The 15068-nt window shown below is 60.2% G+C and overlaps 1 protein-coding gene across 9 annotated transcripts in view; it reads left to right on the top strand.

Moving 5' to 3' along the window:
* PDE10A (phosphodiesterase 10A) overlaps positions 1-6132 on the top strand; it is a 145210-nt gene extending 139078 nt beyond the window's left edge. For all 9 annotated transcript variants that reach the window (XM_054697968.1, XM_054697966.1, XM_037520703.2 and 6 more), the window contains 4 exons: positions 124-235; positions 1614-1694; positions 4239-4327; positions 5850-6132. In XM_054697968.1, the coding sequence (XP_054553943.1) occupies positions 124-235; positions 1614-1694; positions 4239-4327; positions 5850-5970 (403 nt within the window). In that variant the 3' untranslated portion in view covers positions 5971-6132. The remainder of the gene's footprint in view (positions 1-123; positions 236-1613; positions 1695-4238; positions 4328-5849) is intronic.
* The last annotated feature ends 8936 nt before the right edge of the window (positions 6133-15068 follow it).

Here is a 15068-nt window from a genome sequence, read left to right as displayed (position 1 = left end):
TGCCTCCCCGGCCCCCCAAAGTCTGCCGCTTTATGCCTCACTCCTGAAAAGACCTGTCTTTGTGGTCCTGAGGCGCAGGAGCACCTGCATGCTGACCGGCTCTGCTTTGTCCTTGTGTTCTAGAGACCGGGTCATCGGCTTGATGATGACTGCCTGTGACCTCTGCTCTGTGACGAAGCTGTGGCCGGTCACCAAGCTGACGGCAAATGACATCTACGCGGAGTTCTGGGCTGAGGTACGTCCTCGGTTTTCTGTGAACACAGAGCATCTCAAGAAATGGGGATGTTTGAAGAAGAAATTAAATACCTGGGTGACTTCGTAACTGTGTCTCGTTGCTCGTGCTGCTGCTTGGGTAGAGAGCCGGGTCAGCCGCCGGCGAGAAGGTGCAGGGTTTGTGCGGGTGCAGAGAAAAGGGGTGCACTCGGTCACACCGACTGAGCATGGGGTGCATCTCCTGGTCTCGAAGGCAGGGGCTCAGGAGCTCACTTGCTGAACAGCAGCGCAGGGCTCCTGATGTGACAGACCATCTTCCCTTTGTTCGTCAGAGGAGCCAAGGTCATTACGTCTCATGTAGACGGTGGAGAGACGTATTGGGGGACCCACACTTCATGGGCTAGATGGGCCTGCAGGTGGTCACTCAGCAGCGTGGACATGCAGGACTGTGCAGAAAGGGGCCGAGTCCCTGGGGCACTGTCTGGTTCAGGGCGCTCCTGACACGGGAAATAAGCTCACAAATCACGTTCACGACCGTTTCTCTTTGGCCGAGTTACCTGTGATCAGAAACAGGCGTTTTGCTCCTCGGTGTTCTTCATGATTGTGCATCAGTACACAGGACAGGACTTTCCTGTTCAGATGAACCCAGGAATACCCAGGCCCGTGCGTGATTACTTTCAGAAAAACAAAAACCAAGCAGCCCTCTGGGGCCCTCCTTGGATGTGACGAAGTAGGAGTAAACTTGGAGGGAAAGTGTGGGGCTGACGGCTCCGCCGCGCTCACTGCTCTCCCTGAGGGCCTCGAGGAGGTGACCGCCCGCCTGTCACTGGGCTGGACGCGTCCCGACCGTGGGGCTTGTCCGTCTGAATTCTTTAAGGGACTTTTCTTTTTCTTGAAGGGGAAATCCATTTAAGTCTCACTCTTAGAAAGGAACGTGTGTGAAGCGTAAGAGCCAGTAAATTGCTCAGTTTCGAGTTTAGAGCATCGGATGTCTGGTGGTGGCAGAGCCAAGCCATCTTCATGACCCGAGGCCCACAGCCGAGAGCCCCCGGCCCGCGTGTCCTGAGCCCTGTGTCCAGGGCTGCTCTGACAAGGACAAACCCCTGAGCTTTGATGGACAGGCCCCCTGCCTGCCCGGGCAGCAGGGTGAGTCACTAGACCAAGGGCGAGGGGTGTCGTCCTGTCTCTCCCACTAGTTCCTCTACTTTCTTGTATAACTTCCACAAACGTCTGCAGGGTGACCCCGAAAGTGGAGGCTGGGTTTCCGGAGCGGGTGGGGGAGGGAGTCACCGATGGAGACGGTGCCCATTTTGACGATGGCGAGGCAGGGAGAGGTCGCTCGTGCCTGCATCTCTGCCTGCGCGCAAGCACAGCAAGCGTGACTGTCCCTTCCGTCCTAGGGCGACGAGATGAAGAAGCTGGGGATCCAGCCTATTCCCATGATGGACCGAGACAAGCGGGATGAAGTCCCCCAAGGCCAGGTAGGGTCAGGTCGGGGCTCACGTCCTGTGAGGCGGGCGTGGAGTCCCGGTTCTGCGAGGCCGGTGCTGGCCGCGCAGCCTGAGGCCCAGAGACCCTGGCCTCCGGGCGTCCTGCCAGGTGTCTTGTTTCCAGTGTGGGAAAGTGGACGCTGAGGAGTTTGCATGTTCACCTGGATCGAGGGCCGCTGTCACTGTTGGTTCTGTTCTGACCTCTGAACCGTGAGCTTGTGGCTGGGCTGCAGGTGCAGGGGCCAGCCCAAGGCGGCTTGACCCCGCTACGTTACAACGGAGTCGGGGGCAATAGACTGTCCCCCGGACTCAGAATAGCTGGAGACCCTGGAGCCTCCCCTTGCTGCCCGGGTCGTCGCGGTGAACTGGCCCCTGTGCTGCTTAGAATGGAGCAGGGAGGAGGAGCCGAGTAGTTAACGTTCTCAACAAGCAGAAGCAGCTCCACCGCTGCGCATGCACGACCCCTGACGAGGCCCACTCTTGCTCACAAATAACGCCGGCAGCGTTTTAGTCTGTCTCGAGTCTGGGCGCGCCACCCCTCGGCATTAGTCACTCTCGCTCCGGGTCTTACTACGTCATTCATGTGACGCCCCTCGTGTGCCCTGTGAGCCGGGTGGCGCGTGTTCGTGTAGCGTAGTCCTCAAGTTACGGTCATTCAAGTGACCGGTGCTTCCGACGTCCCGCTGGGGCAGCTGCGACGGGTGTTGGTGGGGCAGGAGTTGGTTTAGAAAACATCTCAGATATTTCACGAGCTGCTGCGCTTTGATACGTTTTCGAAGGCTCTTAGTTTATTTAAGGCCTGTTTACTGCCCTCTGGGAGGTGGCGTCCGGCCCTGAGGGCCCGCGCGGCCTTTCTGCAGTGGCTGCCGCCCGGCCCGTCTCTGCTGGACGAGCCCCACCAGGCCCCCAGTGTCCGCGCGTCTCCCTGCTTTAGGGCATTTCTTATGGGGTTTCCCGTCTGCGTGACACCGTCACACCATCCCTGTGTCACCCCAGTCACACTGTCCCTGTCTGGTGCCTGCTTTTCCACCACGTCACGCAAGTCCGTCCCCACCGAGGTGGTATCGCCGCGTGCCTGCATTCGCCCTCTGCTTTTGTTCCATCACTTTACGTTTGACTTGCTAGTTCCTTTGGAGTTTTTCTGAGTGCCTGGGTTACGACCGGGATCCCGTGGTGCAGCAGTCCTACCCGCGGAGCAGCCCGGCGGCCTGCGTGCCCGCAGCGGGCTCTTCCCACTTTTATTTAATCAAGAGAACTGGTTCTACTTTTGTTTTTACCAAAATTCCAGATCCATTTACATAAAGATCTGGATATTTTAGTAAAATATTTCTGCAATCAGCTAATATTTTACCACCTTTAGTGCTTCTAAATGATGAAAGCATCCCTTGTCCTCATAATACAACGTCCTGCATCCCAGTCCCCACACCTGCGGCCTCCCGCGTGGTGTCTGTGCTGTGTGGCGTGGCTGCGGCGCAGCTCAGGGGACAGCCTGGAAGCAGAGAAGGCGGGGGTCCCTGCGGAGCCGGTCCTCAGTCTCATTGAGGTTTAGGTTTTGAAGAATTTGGGGAGCCTCGTTGGCATCACCTACCCAAGGGCCAGCTTTCTCTTGACCTTGTCCACCGCTCGGACAGCTATACCTGGCGAGGCGAGGCATCCCCGGCCTCCTCCGGCAGGTGTTTTGCTCTGCTTCGGGCAGGATCTGAGCAAGCCTTCTTTGTCTGCACAGCGACCCAGAATTCCGAGCAAAATGCTCTTTAGTCTTTGTTCTCAGAATCACAGCTTAAAACTGTGAAATCTGGGGCCTCCCTGTGGCACAAGGGGTTAAGTCTCAGGACTGTGAAGCTGTCCGCAGCCTCTGCAGCACGAGTTCAATCCCCGGACAGGGAGCTGCCCACAGGGCTCAGCAGACCCCTCCTGTCTCCCGCTGCTCCCCTCAGCAGTGTGTTTCAGTCAGTCTGCCTGTTCTGCTCCCCACTCTGTCTCTGGTGAGTCCTCTCACCTTCTGCACCTCTGGCCTGCACCCCAGCTCCTGTATGCATAAATTAAATAAATCTTAAAAAAAAAATCCAACTGTGGCATCTGACAGAGCCAATGCACGTTGCCCGCGGGAGCATCGAGGAGGGTTTGCTCTGGGCCAAAGCAGCGGGATGTGGGCAGGCGCCCTCGGGAGGCTGACCCCCACCTGGCCAGGGCACCACATGGACCAGCCGCGAGCCCCGTGAGTGAAGTGTGGACGAGGCGGCCGGGGGAGGACAGAGGCCTGCACTCCCGAGCCGAGTGGCCCAGGGAGCGGAGCGGGGCTGGGTGCCCGCGGACAGGCTGGGGCGCCGTGCCGGGGTCTCCCGGGAGCTGCCCTGCGCCTCTCGTCTCTGTCTCACCCCAAGGCTGTGTCTTGCAGCCCCAGTGCTCCGCGGTGAGCGTCACAGAGCAAACCTGGCGCGCCCAGGGGTGCGGGGACTCGCGGAGCAGAGCCGCGCTGGCGGGGTCCCGCGCACCAGGCCCACTAACGTGCCTTTTGTCCTGTCCTGGCCGCAGCTGGGCTTCTACAACGCCGTGGCCATCCCCTGCTACACCACGCTCACGCAGATCTTCCCTCCGACGGAGCCCCTGCTGAAGGCCTGCAGGTACGTCCTGCGCAGCCAGACCCCGAGGCCCTGGGGGTCCCCCCGCCGGCCAGACCCGCGAGACCCTGGGGTCCCCCCAAGCGGCCTCTGTCCCGGGCGCGGCCGGGTGTCCAGTAGACTGGGGCGCGCTCACGCCGCAGCCACCCGCCCACTGGAGGAGCAGGAGGACGGCCGGTTGGTGTCTTCCCGGCGCGGAGGCCCCCGCAGAGGCGGGCAGCCCCCCCGGCTCCGTGGAGAGGGGCCCTCGCCGGGTCCTCATTCCCTTTCCCCCGAGAGGCTCGAGCCCCCGGGGCCTGTTCTGGAGCGTGGATTCCACCTCAAGCCCTGGTTGCCCCCAGGCCGGGCCTGGCTAAGCTCCTGACACCAGGGTGAGCTGCGGTGCGGTGGCCACTGTGGGGCCTGGGCCGGGTGGCTTGAGGGACAATGGGTGGATGTTTCGCTTTCAGGCATTTTATTCCAGTAAATCGACTTGTCCCCGTTCTGGGGCAGGTAAAGGGGCGTTTCCTGTCATCATCAAAACGGGGTTCTTTTCTATCACCGAAGGAAGGTTGAGCCAGGAGGGGCATCGGCCGCTCCAGGGGGCCCGGCGGGCACTTGTCTGACCCCGGGTCTGACCCGCCCCGGCCGCGGCGAGACCGTTTAGAACAAAGCCAGGTCTCTGGGGCCGCACCCCGCTGCTGCTGCGGCTCCTCTGGGGACTCCTCTGTCGGGGAAGGACGCAGGCCCGCCGCTGTGACGGGCGAAAGCCTGACCCTGTTTGAAGGGACGCTCGTCCCCCCCAGAGATGCGGGGACACCCCACTAGCTGTGGCGCCGTCACGGGCCTTGGCCAGCGGTCGGGGTCCCCTGTGCTTGCTCCACAGGGCTGAGCTGTGGACGGGTGGTCGGCCGGGCTCAGTTTCCCTAGGATCGGGCTGGACGCCTGGTCGCCCAGCAGGGGAGGTGGGAGTAGCCATTGAAGCCCTTTTCTGCCCAAAAGTCTCTGTGTCTGTGGAGCCGTGTGAGGTGGCGGAGCCCGGGCCTGTGGGTGCTCGGAGGGCAGCGCGGGCGCAGTGGCCGCGGCGGGGGCCCTTAGTTCTGAGGCTTCCTGCGGCCCTGGGCGGGGTGGGACACCCTCTCGTAAAGACCCTTTCGATCTTACTAACAACAAGAGGAATCGTCCTCCGGTGTCCAGGGGGCGGCGGGGCTGCGGCCATTGCTGGAGTGTCTGGAGAGCGCCAGGGATGGCGCCGGTGGCCCAGCTGCTGCCCGTGGGGGCTTCGGTCTCTGCTCTTGTCAGCGGCGCCCTGGGGCACCCGTGCCTGGCGTGGATTTTGTCTGCCGGCGTCAAGTGTCCAGTCGGACTCTGACCTGGTCCGTGAGCGAGCCAGGGCAGGAGGCCGGTGTCTCCTTGGCCGGTGTCTCCCGGGCTCCCCTGCCGGCCGGGAGTCCAGGGCGTCCTGGGGGCGGCCCTGGGGCACAGGGAGCTGCCCACAGCCCAGGTGAGTCCTTCAGGCCCCTCCCTCCTCTGCCCCTCGCCCTAGGAACAACCTGAGCCAGTGGGAGAAGGTCATCCGCGGGGAGGAGAGCGCGCTGTGGATCTCGGCCGCGCCGGCCACCCCCTCCTCCTCCTCCGAGAAGCTGCCGGTGAAGATCGAGGACTGAGCGCGACGCTGGTGCCGGCGCCGGCCCAGGACGCTCGTCCGCTCCTCTGCCCGCCCTTCTCTTTCCGTGGGGAAACCTACACCTGGCACCTGGGTGCGAGCCTCGCCAAGAAAGAAGCACCAGTGACTCCCGCAGCGACCCGCCCCGCCTCCGGCCCCGCCGAGCCCCGCCAGCACCCGGCCCCAGCCGCCCAGGCCCCAGGCTGGCGGCCCGGCCTCGCCCGGCCACTGCTGAGGCCTTCCCAGGACGGGCGCCGGGTCCCCGCGGGCCTCCCTGCGGGCGGCGCCCCCCAGCGCGGCCCCGCGCCGTCCCTCCTCGCGTTGGGCTTCGACGCCCGGGGGGCCGCGCCGTGTTCCGTCCCGCCTGCCTGGGCCCCGGCGTGGGCTGCGGCGGGCGGCCTGGCGAGGCCTCGGGCCGCGGCGTGAGCAGCGTCTCCGCAATCAGTGATGGATTCCAGATTCTTCTCCCAGAGCCTCGCGAGCGGATCGCCAGGCGGGCTGCAGCGGGTCCTCCGAGCCACGCCGGCAGCCGAGCGGCCAGGCCGGCTGAGGGGAGCGGCCCCGTCCTCCAGAGAGAACGTGCAGACACACCCCAATAAATCTCAGAGCTTAGGCAGCGATTCGAAAGATGTCACGGAATATTTTTCACGTATTTTTTTCTTCATGGCAGTCTCGGCGAATCTACCAGCCCTTTTGCGTCGAGAGCAGAGTGAAAGCTTGGACAGGTGATGGGTTTTCACCGGCAGGTCTGAGGGGTGTGAAAGGTGGTGTCTAATCATGAGTCCTTTGCTTTTTCACTTTGTGTCCTTGCAAAGTTTCGGACTCACACGCGCACGGGAGGCTCGTTCGACACATGATCTGATAGAAACACCCCGCAGTTCTCCCGGAGCCCCCCCCCCCCGCCCCCCGTGCCCGGGACGGCGTCTCCTGCGACTCCCACCCCCCAGGGCCACCTGCCCTCTCCCCAATACCTTCCTTTGCTCTCCCGGCCGTGGGGACGGGAAGAGAGAGGGTGTGCTCCCGAAGCTCCCCAGGACCCGTGGGGTGCGGCCTTCTGACTTCCGGCGAGTGGAGGGCGCTGCGCCGCGTCGGTGTTTTGAAGAGAATCCGCAGCGGTGATGTGTGGACACGTCCCAGGAGGAGCGGGCAGCGGTGCCCGCCTGGGGCTGGGCCTGGGCAGACCCCGGACCCCACGGAGCGCCGGCCCGGGCTGGGCCGGGGGCGGATAGACCAGTCCTGGCTCATTTGCTCACTTTTCCCGGGACAGGAGACCGGCTGGTGCCTCGTAATAAGGTCCATCTTGGACATGTTCTTCTACGTGCTCGAAACTACGCGTGGCTGATGGAGGCGTGGGCTTTACAAACACACGGAGCCCGATGGGGCTGCAGCCGCTCGCTCATGTTGTAGTGGAGCCGGCCCCGCAGGGTGTTGTTCTTGCCTGACGAATAGCCTGCGTGTCAGTCTCCTCCCGGGCCCGGCCCCAGAGAGTCACCTGCAGCGGGAGGCGAAGTGAGTGCTGGCAGCGGAGCCCCCTGCACGCCAGCCGTGTGCCAAGCGCACAGGTGCGGGGACCCAGCCGCGGGGAGAGAACACGCCTGACAAAGGAAAACCAGCCCCTCCTCCGGGAACCGCTGTGCGCGAAATGCCCTGGGAAATGCCCGTTGTCGAGGAAGACCCGCGGGGCTGCCCTTTGCCATGGTGGCGTCTCCCTAAGAGCAAATTCTAAAGAATCACCAATTTTTCTGCATCCAAATTCTTGACGCTGGACCCTGCCCGTTTCATCCTCCATCACAAAAATGAACTCAGCGGCCTCTTTACCGTAGAGGGTGGATGGCCAGAGAAGAGGACACCGTGGGGGGCTGCGTGTGATGAAGAGGCGTCTAGAGAATGCGTGACTGTGTCGTGACAGGGACACTCTCCCCGGGGTGTGGGGAGAGCTCCTGGGTCATTTCGCATTTAAGGTTACTGTTCTGATAAGGTTAGTCCAGAAAATTCTCATTGTGATAGAGCCAGGTCATCCCCTTATGTGATCTCTGCTTGGAACAATTCCCTGCCTCGCCCGCCCGAAGTGTATGATTTAAGGGTTTAGGGGTTGGTTGATTTCTCGTGAAGTGTTGTCATCATGGAGAGACGTTCGGACAAAGGCGACTCTTCTATTGTAAACCGTTACTACTGCTTTTCACCATGTGTGAGGTTTACTAAATGGTCAGAGTCACCAGAAGTGAGTGTCCAGGATGCAGTGACCTTTAGTTGGTACTGTTTGGGGGAAGCGCAGTGAGGAGTATTTCTGTATTTTTGGCAGCTATATTTAGCAGACGACTTTTTAAATTCTGTTCTCATCTTTTTCACAATTCTTAAAAGGGCAGATGGTTTTCATTACCCAAAGTTTTGATGATTTTCTCATTGAGGTGGTATTTTATATTGGGCCAAATTTTCCTCGTTAAGCATAAATTTGGTAACTGGCTGTGAGCGTCCGTAGGATGTTGGATTTGCAGAAATTATTATGGGCCGTGGTGACGTGTAACAGCCCCGCTTTATTGGCAAGTGCCACGATTCCATCATCTTTCCAAAGATAGGGAATGTATGCTTTAACCAGAAAATTTCCTGGGACTGCATGCCAGCCGCGGGATGCAGTTCAGTATCTGAACTTGGACGGGGGCATAAAACGCTAAAAAGTGCAAGCACCTTGTTAATTAGCAGCTGGCGGTGACGTCATTCATTAGAAACGCTTCAAAATAATGCAATGGATGTGGAAATAGTGCTTAGAAACGGCCCTTTCATCCGGGCAGGGATGGTGACCCTTTTCCCAGCCGTAGTTTTTGCGAAGGAGCCCAGGCAGAGCCGTTCTCGGGACAATGTCCCGGACACGGCGTCCCCCGGCGGGCGCTGCACGGGCAGCAGGGTCTTGCTCTCAGGGCGCAAACACGGACCTAATTGGACACCAGCTTTGTTCCGTGTAGGTTTCCTCTTTCCAGCATGCTTCTTCCCCTTTTTAATTTTGTACACTCGGTCTCAGTGGCTTCTGTTCCCGCGCACTAGCCATGTCTGTGAATGATCCATGTGGATGCATCGATCCCTGACCGCCTGGATTTTAAATCAGTTTACTTTTGAGTATGATGTTTCTGGTCTTTTAACTCAAAATTAAGGTTTGAGCTTTAATAGAACTAAATTATTCACCATGCCTTGGCCTGGGCCTTTATTTCAAACTCTGTACTTTTGCTTCCTCATTCATGTAGTTGTTATTTTGCTTTATCGCTGAGCCGTAACTGAGAGCTGCTGCGGGGCGCGGCGGGGCTCGTGTGGCTCACACCGAATGACGGGGACCAGCCCCTCACTCTGCGTCCCCCGCCACCGGCCAGGCGCCGCCTGCCCTCCCACGAGCGTCCAGGAGCCGCGCCGCGCCCCACGGACTCCAGTTACACACGCATGGTTTCGATTTTGAGAATCATCTCTAGCTTAATATAGTTCGAACTCGCGTCGCTTTCTCTATATTCTGCTGATTTTATTTAGGGTTTAATTCTTCAAGGACTTGCTCATTTAACCACTTTAGGATATTCTTCTATTGCAAGTAGGACTCTGATTGTCGAGCCACTGGGAGGTGTGAAGCAGCCGAGTGGGCGGTCACTCCCCGCGGCCTGCCTCCGGGGCCCTTGGCGCTTGTGGTTTCACGTTCGCACACGTGCTTGTCCCGCCACACGTTGCTGATGTCTTTCGACACTGATCTTCGCTTTAGAGAAGTGATACCCCCTGCGATGCACACACTTTTGGGTTTTTGTCTTTTTTTCACTGGATTTGTTTGGGTGTCTGCAGCACCTGATGCATGTATCTGATGCTGAAAGTCCAAAGAAGAAAGGCCTCAGCGGTGTTCTGCTTCTCGATTAAAAAGGTGGAACAGAGACAGCCGCTCATGGTTCCCACGAAGCATGTTTGAAATGCGAGAAGGTGACATCAGTGTCTCCGCAGATCCTTTCCCTTCCGGGCCTCGCGACAGGGCCGAGTGGTCTCCTTGGTACAGCTGACGCGTGGGAGGGCCCAGAGCTGAGAGCCTCGCCTGCTCTGCGGGGTTCAGGGGAGCCTCACCTGAGGAACCAGGTGCGAACTCCCTGCTCCACCCAGTTTGCAAGCAGAGAGGTCAGTTGGGTCGGATGTCAGCGCGGCAGTGCATGTGCGCAGAAGTTGAGATGGACGTTTGGGGTCCCGCTGTCCATTAGTGTTCAAGGCGTAGTGTCCAGCGCTGTGGCCCACCTGGATCCTCGCACGTCACGACGTTGCAACTGTTGTTTTCCTAACACGCCAGTCACAAACCACTGTGTACATGTTCTCCTGTGTGATGTGTTGCGTGGTGCTCCTCTGTGTGCTCATCCAGTGTGAAGGGTGAACATAGTTTTTTTGTAGGACATTCTTCTACGCACTGTCCCTATTTGCCAGCCCCAGCCCGCTGGCCCATTCGAAATAACGCCCTCGCCCCATCCACTGTGAGCCGGTCGCCAACATGGGTAGAAATGCAGCCCCTTGGATCTTGCTGAAAAGAAAAGATGGCTTGCTCTACGTGTCCATACGGACAGCAGAGACCCTCTCTCTCCACCTGGCCAGGGCGTCTGGGTCGGCTGGTGGTGACCTTGGCAACGCGGACCAGCAGGCCAAACCCCCGCGCGTGGCCAGCTGGCTCGTGGTGTCGGTGGGTCCGTGTCCGAGTCTCCGTGGGCGCTCTCCTGGAAGGAGAATGTCAAGTTGACGTTTCCAGTCTCATGCTAGCTGGTGAGTTAGTGAGTGAAACAAAATATTTTCTATGTACGACATATACAAACCTTTGTAAAATGCGCAAGTGCAATAATTTAAAGAGGTCTTAACTTTGCATTTATAAATTATAAATACTGTACATGTGTGTAATTTTTTCATGTATTCATTTGCAGTCTTTGTATTTAAAAGGAACCTTTACCGTTATGTTTGTATAATAGAACAGCAACCATTTACTATCGCCGAGGCAAGTTGTAAATAAATCGTGATTTGCGGCCAGGACACACGCATACACGGGGGTCACACCGCAGCACCGCTGTTTCACTTACACACTTAGAGCAACCAGAGATCTTTTGTTGATATGTAATTATTCCTATAAAGTATATATATGTATGATATATGAAATATATTTAGAGATGTTCATAATTTTAATGGATATCCTTTGGTGAGAATAATTGAATACAGAATTTTTAAAATATCCTTCGTGTGCATCGTCTGCTCTTTGGCGGGAAGGCGGGAGGCTGTGTGGAGGGGCACGGCGGCCAGAACCTCCCTGGACAGACACTTCCGGCCTTGTTCCCGTAGAAGACACCGAGGTCGCCGTGAGGTGACGTGGGGCGTTCGCTGGAGTCATTTCTGGCAGGCAAGCTGAGACAACCCAGGATGTCACACTTTACAAGGAGCCGTGTGAGTGCGCTGTACGCCTAAGGTGTACAGGCCGTCTGGGGAAGCAGCTGTTTGAGATCGAGGTGCTTCGGCTGCAAAGCTGAGGGCCTCGAGCGCTGGCCGCAAGGGCCTGAGAGCGCTCCTGGGCCACAGTGAGGGTCACTGTCAAGGGCCACCAGGCTGAGTGGCCAGGAGTCGTGGGGCGTGCATGCGAGGGTGTGAGCGTGTGTGTACCTGTGTGAGAATGTGACAGTGAGAGCACGTGTGTGTGCATGTGTGATGTGAGCACGTATGAGTGTGTGTGTGGGGGGATCCTTCTCTGGTGGAGAATCGTCCCGGCTAAGGCCAAGGATCTGACGTGCTGACCAGCGTCGCCCTCCCTGCCTCTCCGGGAGGCTGACAGCTGTGTCTACTCGGAGGCCTCGCGGGCCAGCGGGAGGCAGATGAGGGCTCGAGCTCTCAGGCCAGAAAGCCGACGTTCAAGGGGGCCGCCCCCACCCGACCACAGACAAGCAGGGCCCGGCGGAGACTAAGCGGCTGTTGGGGGAGGGCCCGCGGGCCGCGGTGCGGGCAGCTGGAAGCACAGTCGCCCTGAGCGGACCTGCCCGCCAGCCTCTTGCTGCGAGCGTCCCAGAGCGCGGCGCCTCTGCTGTGGGCAGGATTCTCACTAAGGGACCATTCCCTGTGCGGGAGCCAGGCTTGGCCCGCGTGGAAAATAAGTTTGATGAGCGAATATGCGGTAAACGGCCTCGGGGTTGGGAGGCCGACGGGCTGCACGACTGGCCTGAGCCGATTCCTTTTCTCAGTCAAGCTTGTTTGATGTCCCTCGACCTTCCACACGAGCTTGCAGGAGAGTCACATCCCCCGCGTGCCTTTCCTCACGCAAACAGAGCCCTGAGAAGCACCTCGGCAAACGAGCATTGGGTTAATAAGGGCGGCAGCGCCTCACTGAGGAGGGGCAGCGGGGAGGCAGGAGGAAGCCCGGTGCGTGGACACTGAGGCCTGGTCTCTTGGCCCTCGTGGCCATGGAGCCAGTCCACGATGGTGGGAGGGTGCTGTCCGCCCACTGTTCTCTGAAGGATGGCCAGGTGAGGACGGCAGTGGTTCTAGGGTCCACCCAGGAATCTATTTGAAGCATCAGCTCCCGCATCCCCGCCTTCCTGAGGCACAGGCCAGTGTGGCCTCCAGGCGTGGGAGGCTGGGGCGGCTCCTGGCTTACACGGACACGCTGTGGAGTACTACGCAGCTGTGTAAAGTCAAGCGGCCCTGGATGGGCTGCTGTGGGATGGTCTTAAGATGGTTTTTGAAAGAGAAAAGAGGGAGCAGTGTGTGCGCGCATGCGCGTGAGGGAAGCACGGGGAGGCGCAGCACGGCCTGGAGGGTGGCCAGGGCCTGGCTAAGAGGCTGGCCAGGTGGTTTCTCTGGTCACCTGCAAGCAGAGGCCTCAGGGATTTGCAGGCCAGGGAGGTTTCTTCTCTCTCACTTCATGGCTTAAGTTCTTCTAGGAAACCATGAGGTTAGGAGAATGAATACTCGTTACATCGCAATTATTTTCACTGTTTTTGGGTCAGCCTCTATCCTGACCCAAGGCAGCAATTTCCACTGTTCAGAAAGTTCTTTGACGGAACATTGGAAACCATTTGGATGAGCAGTGGACGGCAGCATGAGGACAGGAAAGCAGTTTTTATGGGCAGCGCGGGCAGGCCTGAGTCCCGCTTGGCGGCAGGAAGAGGCGGCTTGGGAGGCGGCGGCCCGCAGGGGTCCCGGGAGGGGGTTCTGGCACCGCTTCACCCGCTTGTCAACCTTTTACGGTCTTCTGTCATTTTTCCTCCAATATCACTCGAAGTAAAGTGATATTGCCAAAGACACCTTCGGGAGGCCAAGGCTGCCCAGCGGGGCTAGGTGAGGGGGCCGAGCCGCTGAGCACAGGCCAGTCACAGCCCGGCCCGGCCGCCCTCATGCCCCGCACTGGGCTTGGCTTCCCGGGGGTCCTGAACTGACATCGTGTGCCAGGGAGTGCGGGGGGCGGAGACGTGGGGTCGAGACAAAGGTTCTGGTTTGTGTATTTTTAAGACTGAAGAGGAAAAGCACATTTTTCCGATGGAAACGTTCCAGGGGCGGGAGCGGGCAGGGCGTGGGGGGCAGAGCAGGCCAGAGGGGAGGGCCCCGCCAAGAGGACGCGTGTCCCCGCGCCGCCAGCTTGCGTGCAGGGCTGTTCCCCGGGGAGGAGCGCGGGCGCCTGCAGCCGTCATCCCGCGCCTGTGCGGAACGAACCCGGCTCTGCTCCCGCGCGCTGCCGGCTGCCGCGGCCTCCTCAGGAGATCGCCCTCTCCCGGGGGGCTCAACTCCTGGCCGCAGGGCCTGCAGGCCGCTCGCTCCCTCTGGACTTCCGGGGCGAAGCGCAGAGGTGCTTAAAAAGTTGTTTCAACTTGGTCCATTTTGCACAACAAATTCTGAGGACAGAAAAAGCAGCGCGGGGCCGATCATCTGACCAGCTCCTCTTTGCAGCCCGCGGTGGCTCTGACCACACGCCTGCACCCGAAGCTCTCCGCCCCGCCTTGTTGACCGCAGGCCCCTGTGCTCACCCATCGAGTCCTTGGACCCCAGACGCCCCTGCTGTCCCAGCCCCTCCCCCTCGCTGCCCCTCTCGTCAGCACTCGTTTCCACCCCGGGGCGCCTTCCCAGCGGGGAGCACAGCCTGTTCCCTTGTGAGCAAGGGACAGTAACAGGTCGTTTTTCTTGTAGGGTTGGGGGGGGGGAGACGGCGCGGGTGAACAAGGCTGGGGTGCTTCCCGGCAGGTTCCGGCGCCAGCCCGAGCCGGAACACAGAGCAGCCGGCGCTGGGGTTCCTGCCCCAGGCCTGGCCGCAAAGGCCGCGTGCCTGGGGGCACGACTCACGGTCCTCCCGGGTCCTGCCCGACTCCCCCGGCCTGGGGGATGCTGATCTCACACTCACCAAGCCGGATCCACTCCTGTGCCAAGGGGCAGTGTGGGGCAGCAGGGGGACCCCAGCCCTGCCGGCCCAGCCGCCTGCTGTCCCCGCCGAGACCAGGGAGAAGGGAACCCCCCTTGCTGGTCTGTGGAGGGGGCAGGAACCCTGGCTCCCCCCGTGTGGAGGGCAGGCCGGGTTCTACCATCTCTAAAAACCATCCGTTGTTTCACTGAATCGCAGCTCAGCAGAGGCCCGGGGTGTCAGCTCCAGCAACTGGGGGGCGGGGTGCCCGGGCTGCATTTGGTGCTGACCAGCAGCCAGCCACGTGGGAGGCCAGCGCGGCCGTGTCCTGCCCAGACACTGGCTGGACGGGGAGAGCCAGCGCTCTGCTTGTCTTTCCCCGGGTTAAATTCCAGTGCTCCTAATTCTGGGGATCCCAAGCCTGGGGGTCGTGGTAACCCCACAGCTTCCCAGGCCCCCGTGGAGAGTATCTGACCAACACCCACCACAAGCTGAGTCCTTGCGGGCCCTGCCTCGTGTGGCCAGGGTCGTGCCTTCCCGGGGAGCCGGGGAGCCCTGGGAAGGTGACCCCACTCCTGGGAGGCCTTGTGTGGCTGGGTCTGTGCCTTCCCGGGGAGCTGGGGAGCCCCGGGAAGGTGACCCCACTCCTGGAAGGCCCCGTGCTGGCGGCTGTGCCTTCCCGCAGCCCTGGGGAGCCTGGGGCTGCCCGGGCCTCCCTCCCGAGAGTGGGGTCACCAGCCCCC

This window comes from Talpa occidentalis, unplaced genomic scaffold, assembly GCF_014898055.3.
Source record: "Talpa occidentalis isolate TD23 unplaced genomic scaffold, MPIMG_talOcc4v2.1 talOcc4.2, whole genome shotgun sequence".
Taxonomy (NCBI): domain Eukaryota; kingdom Metazoa; phylum Chordata; class Mammalia; order Eulipotyphla; family Talpidae; genus Talpa; species Talpa occidentalis.
The sequence above is the reverse complement of the archived record's forward strand: the minus strand, read 5'-3'. Positions and strand labels throughout refer to the sequence as shown.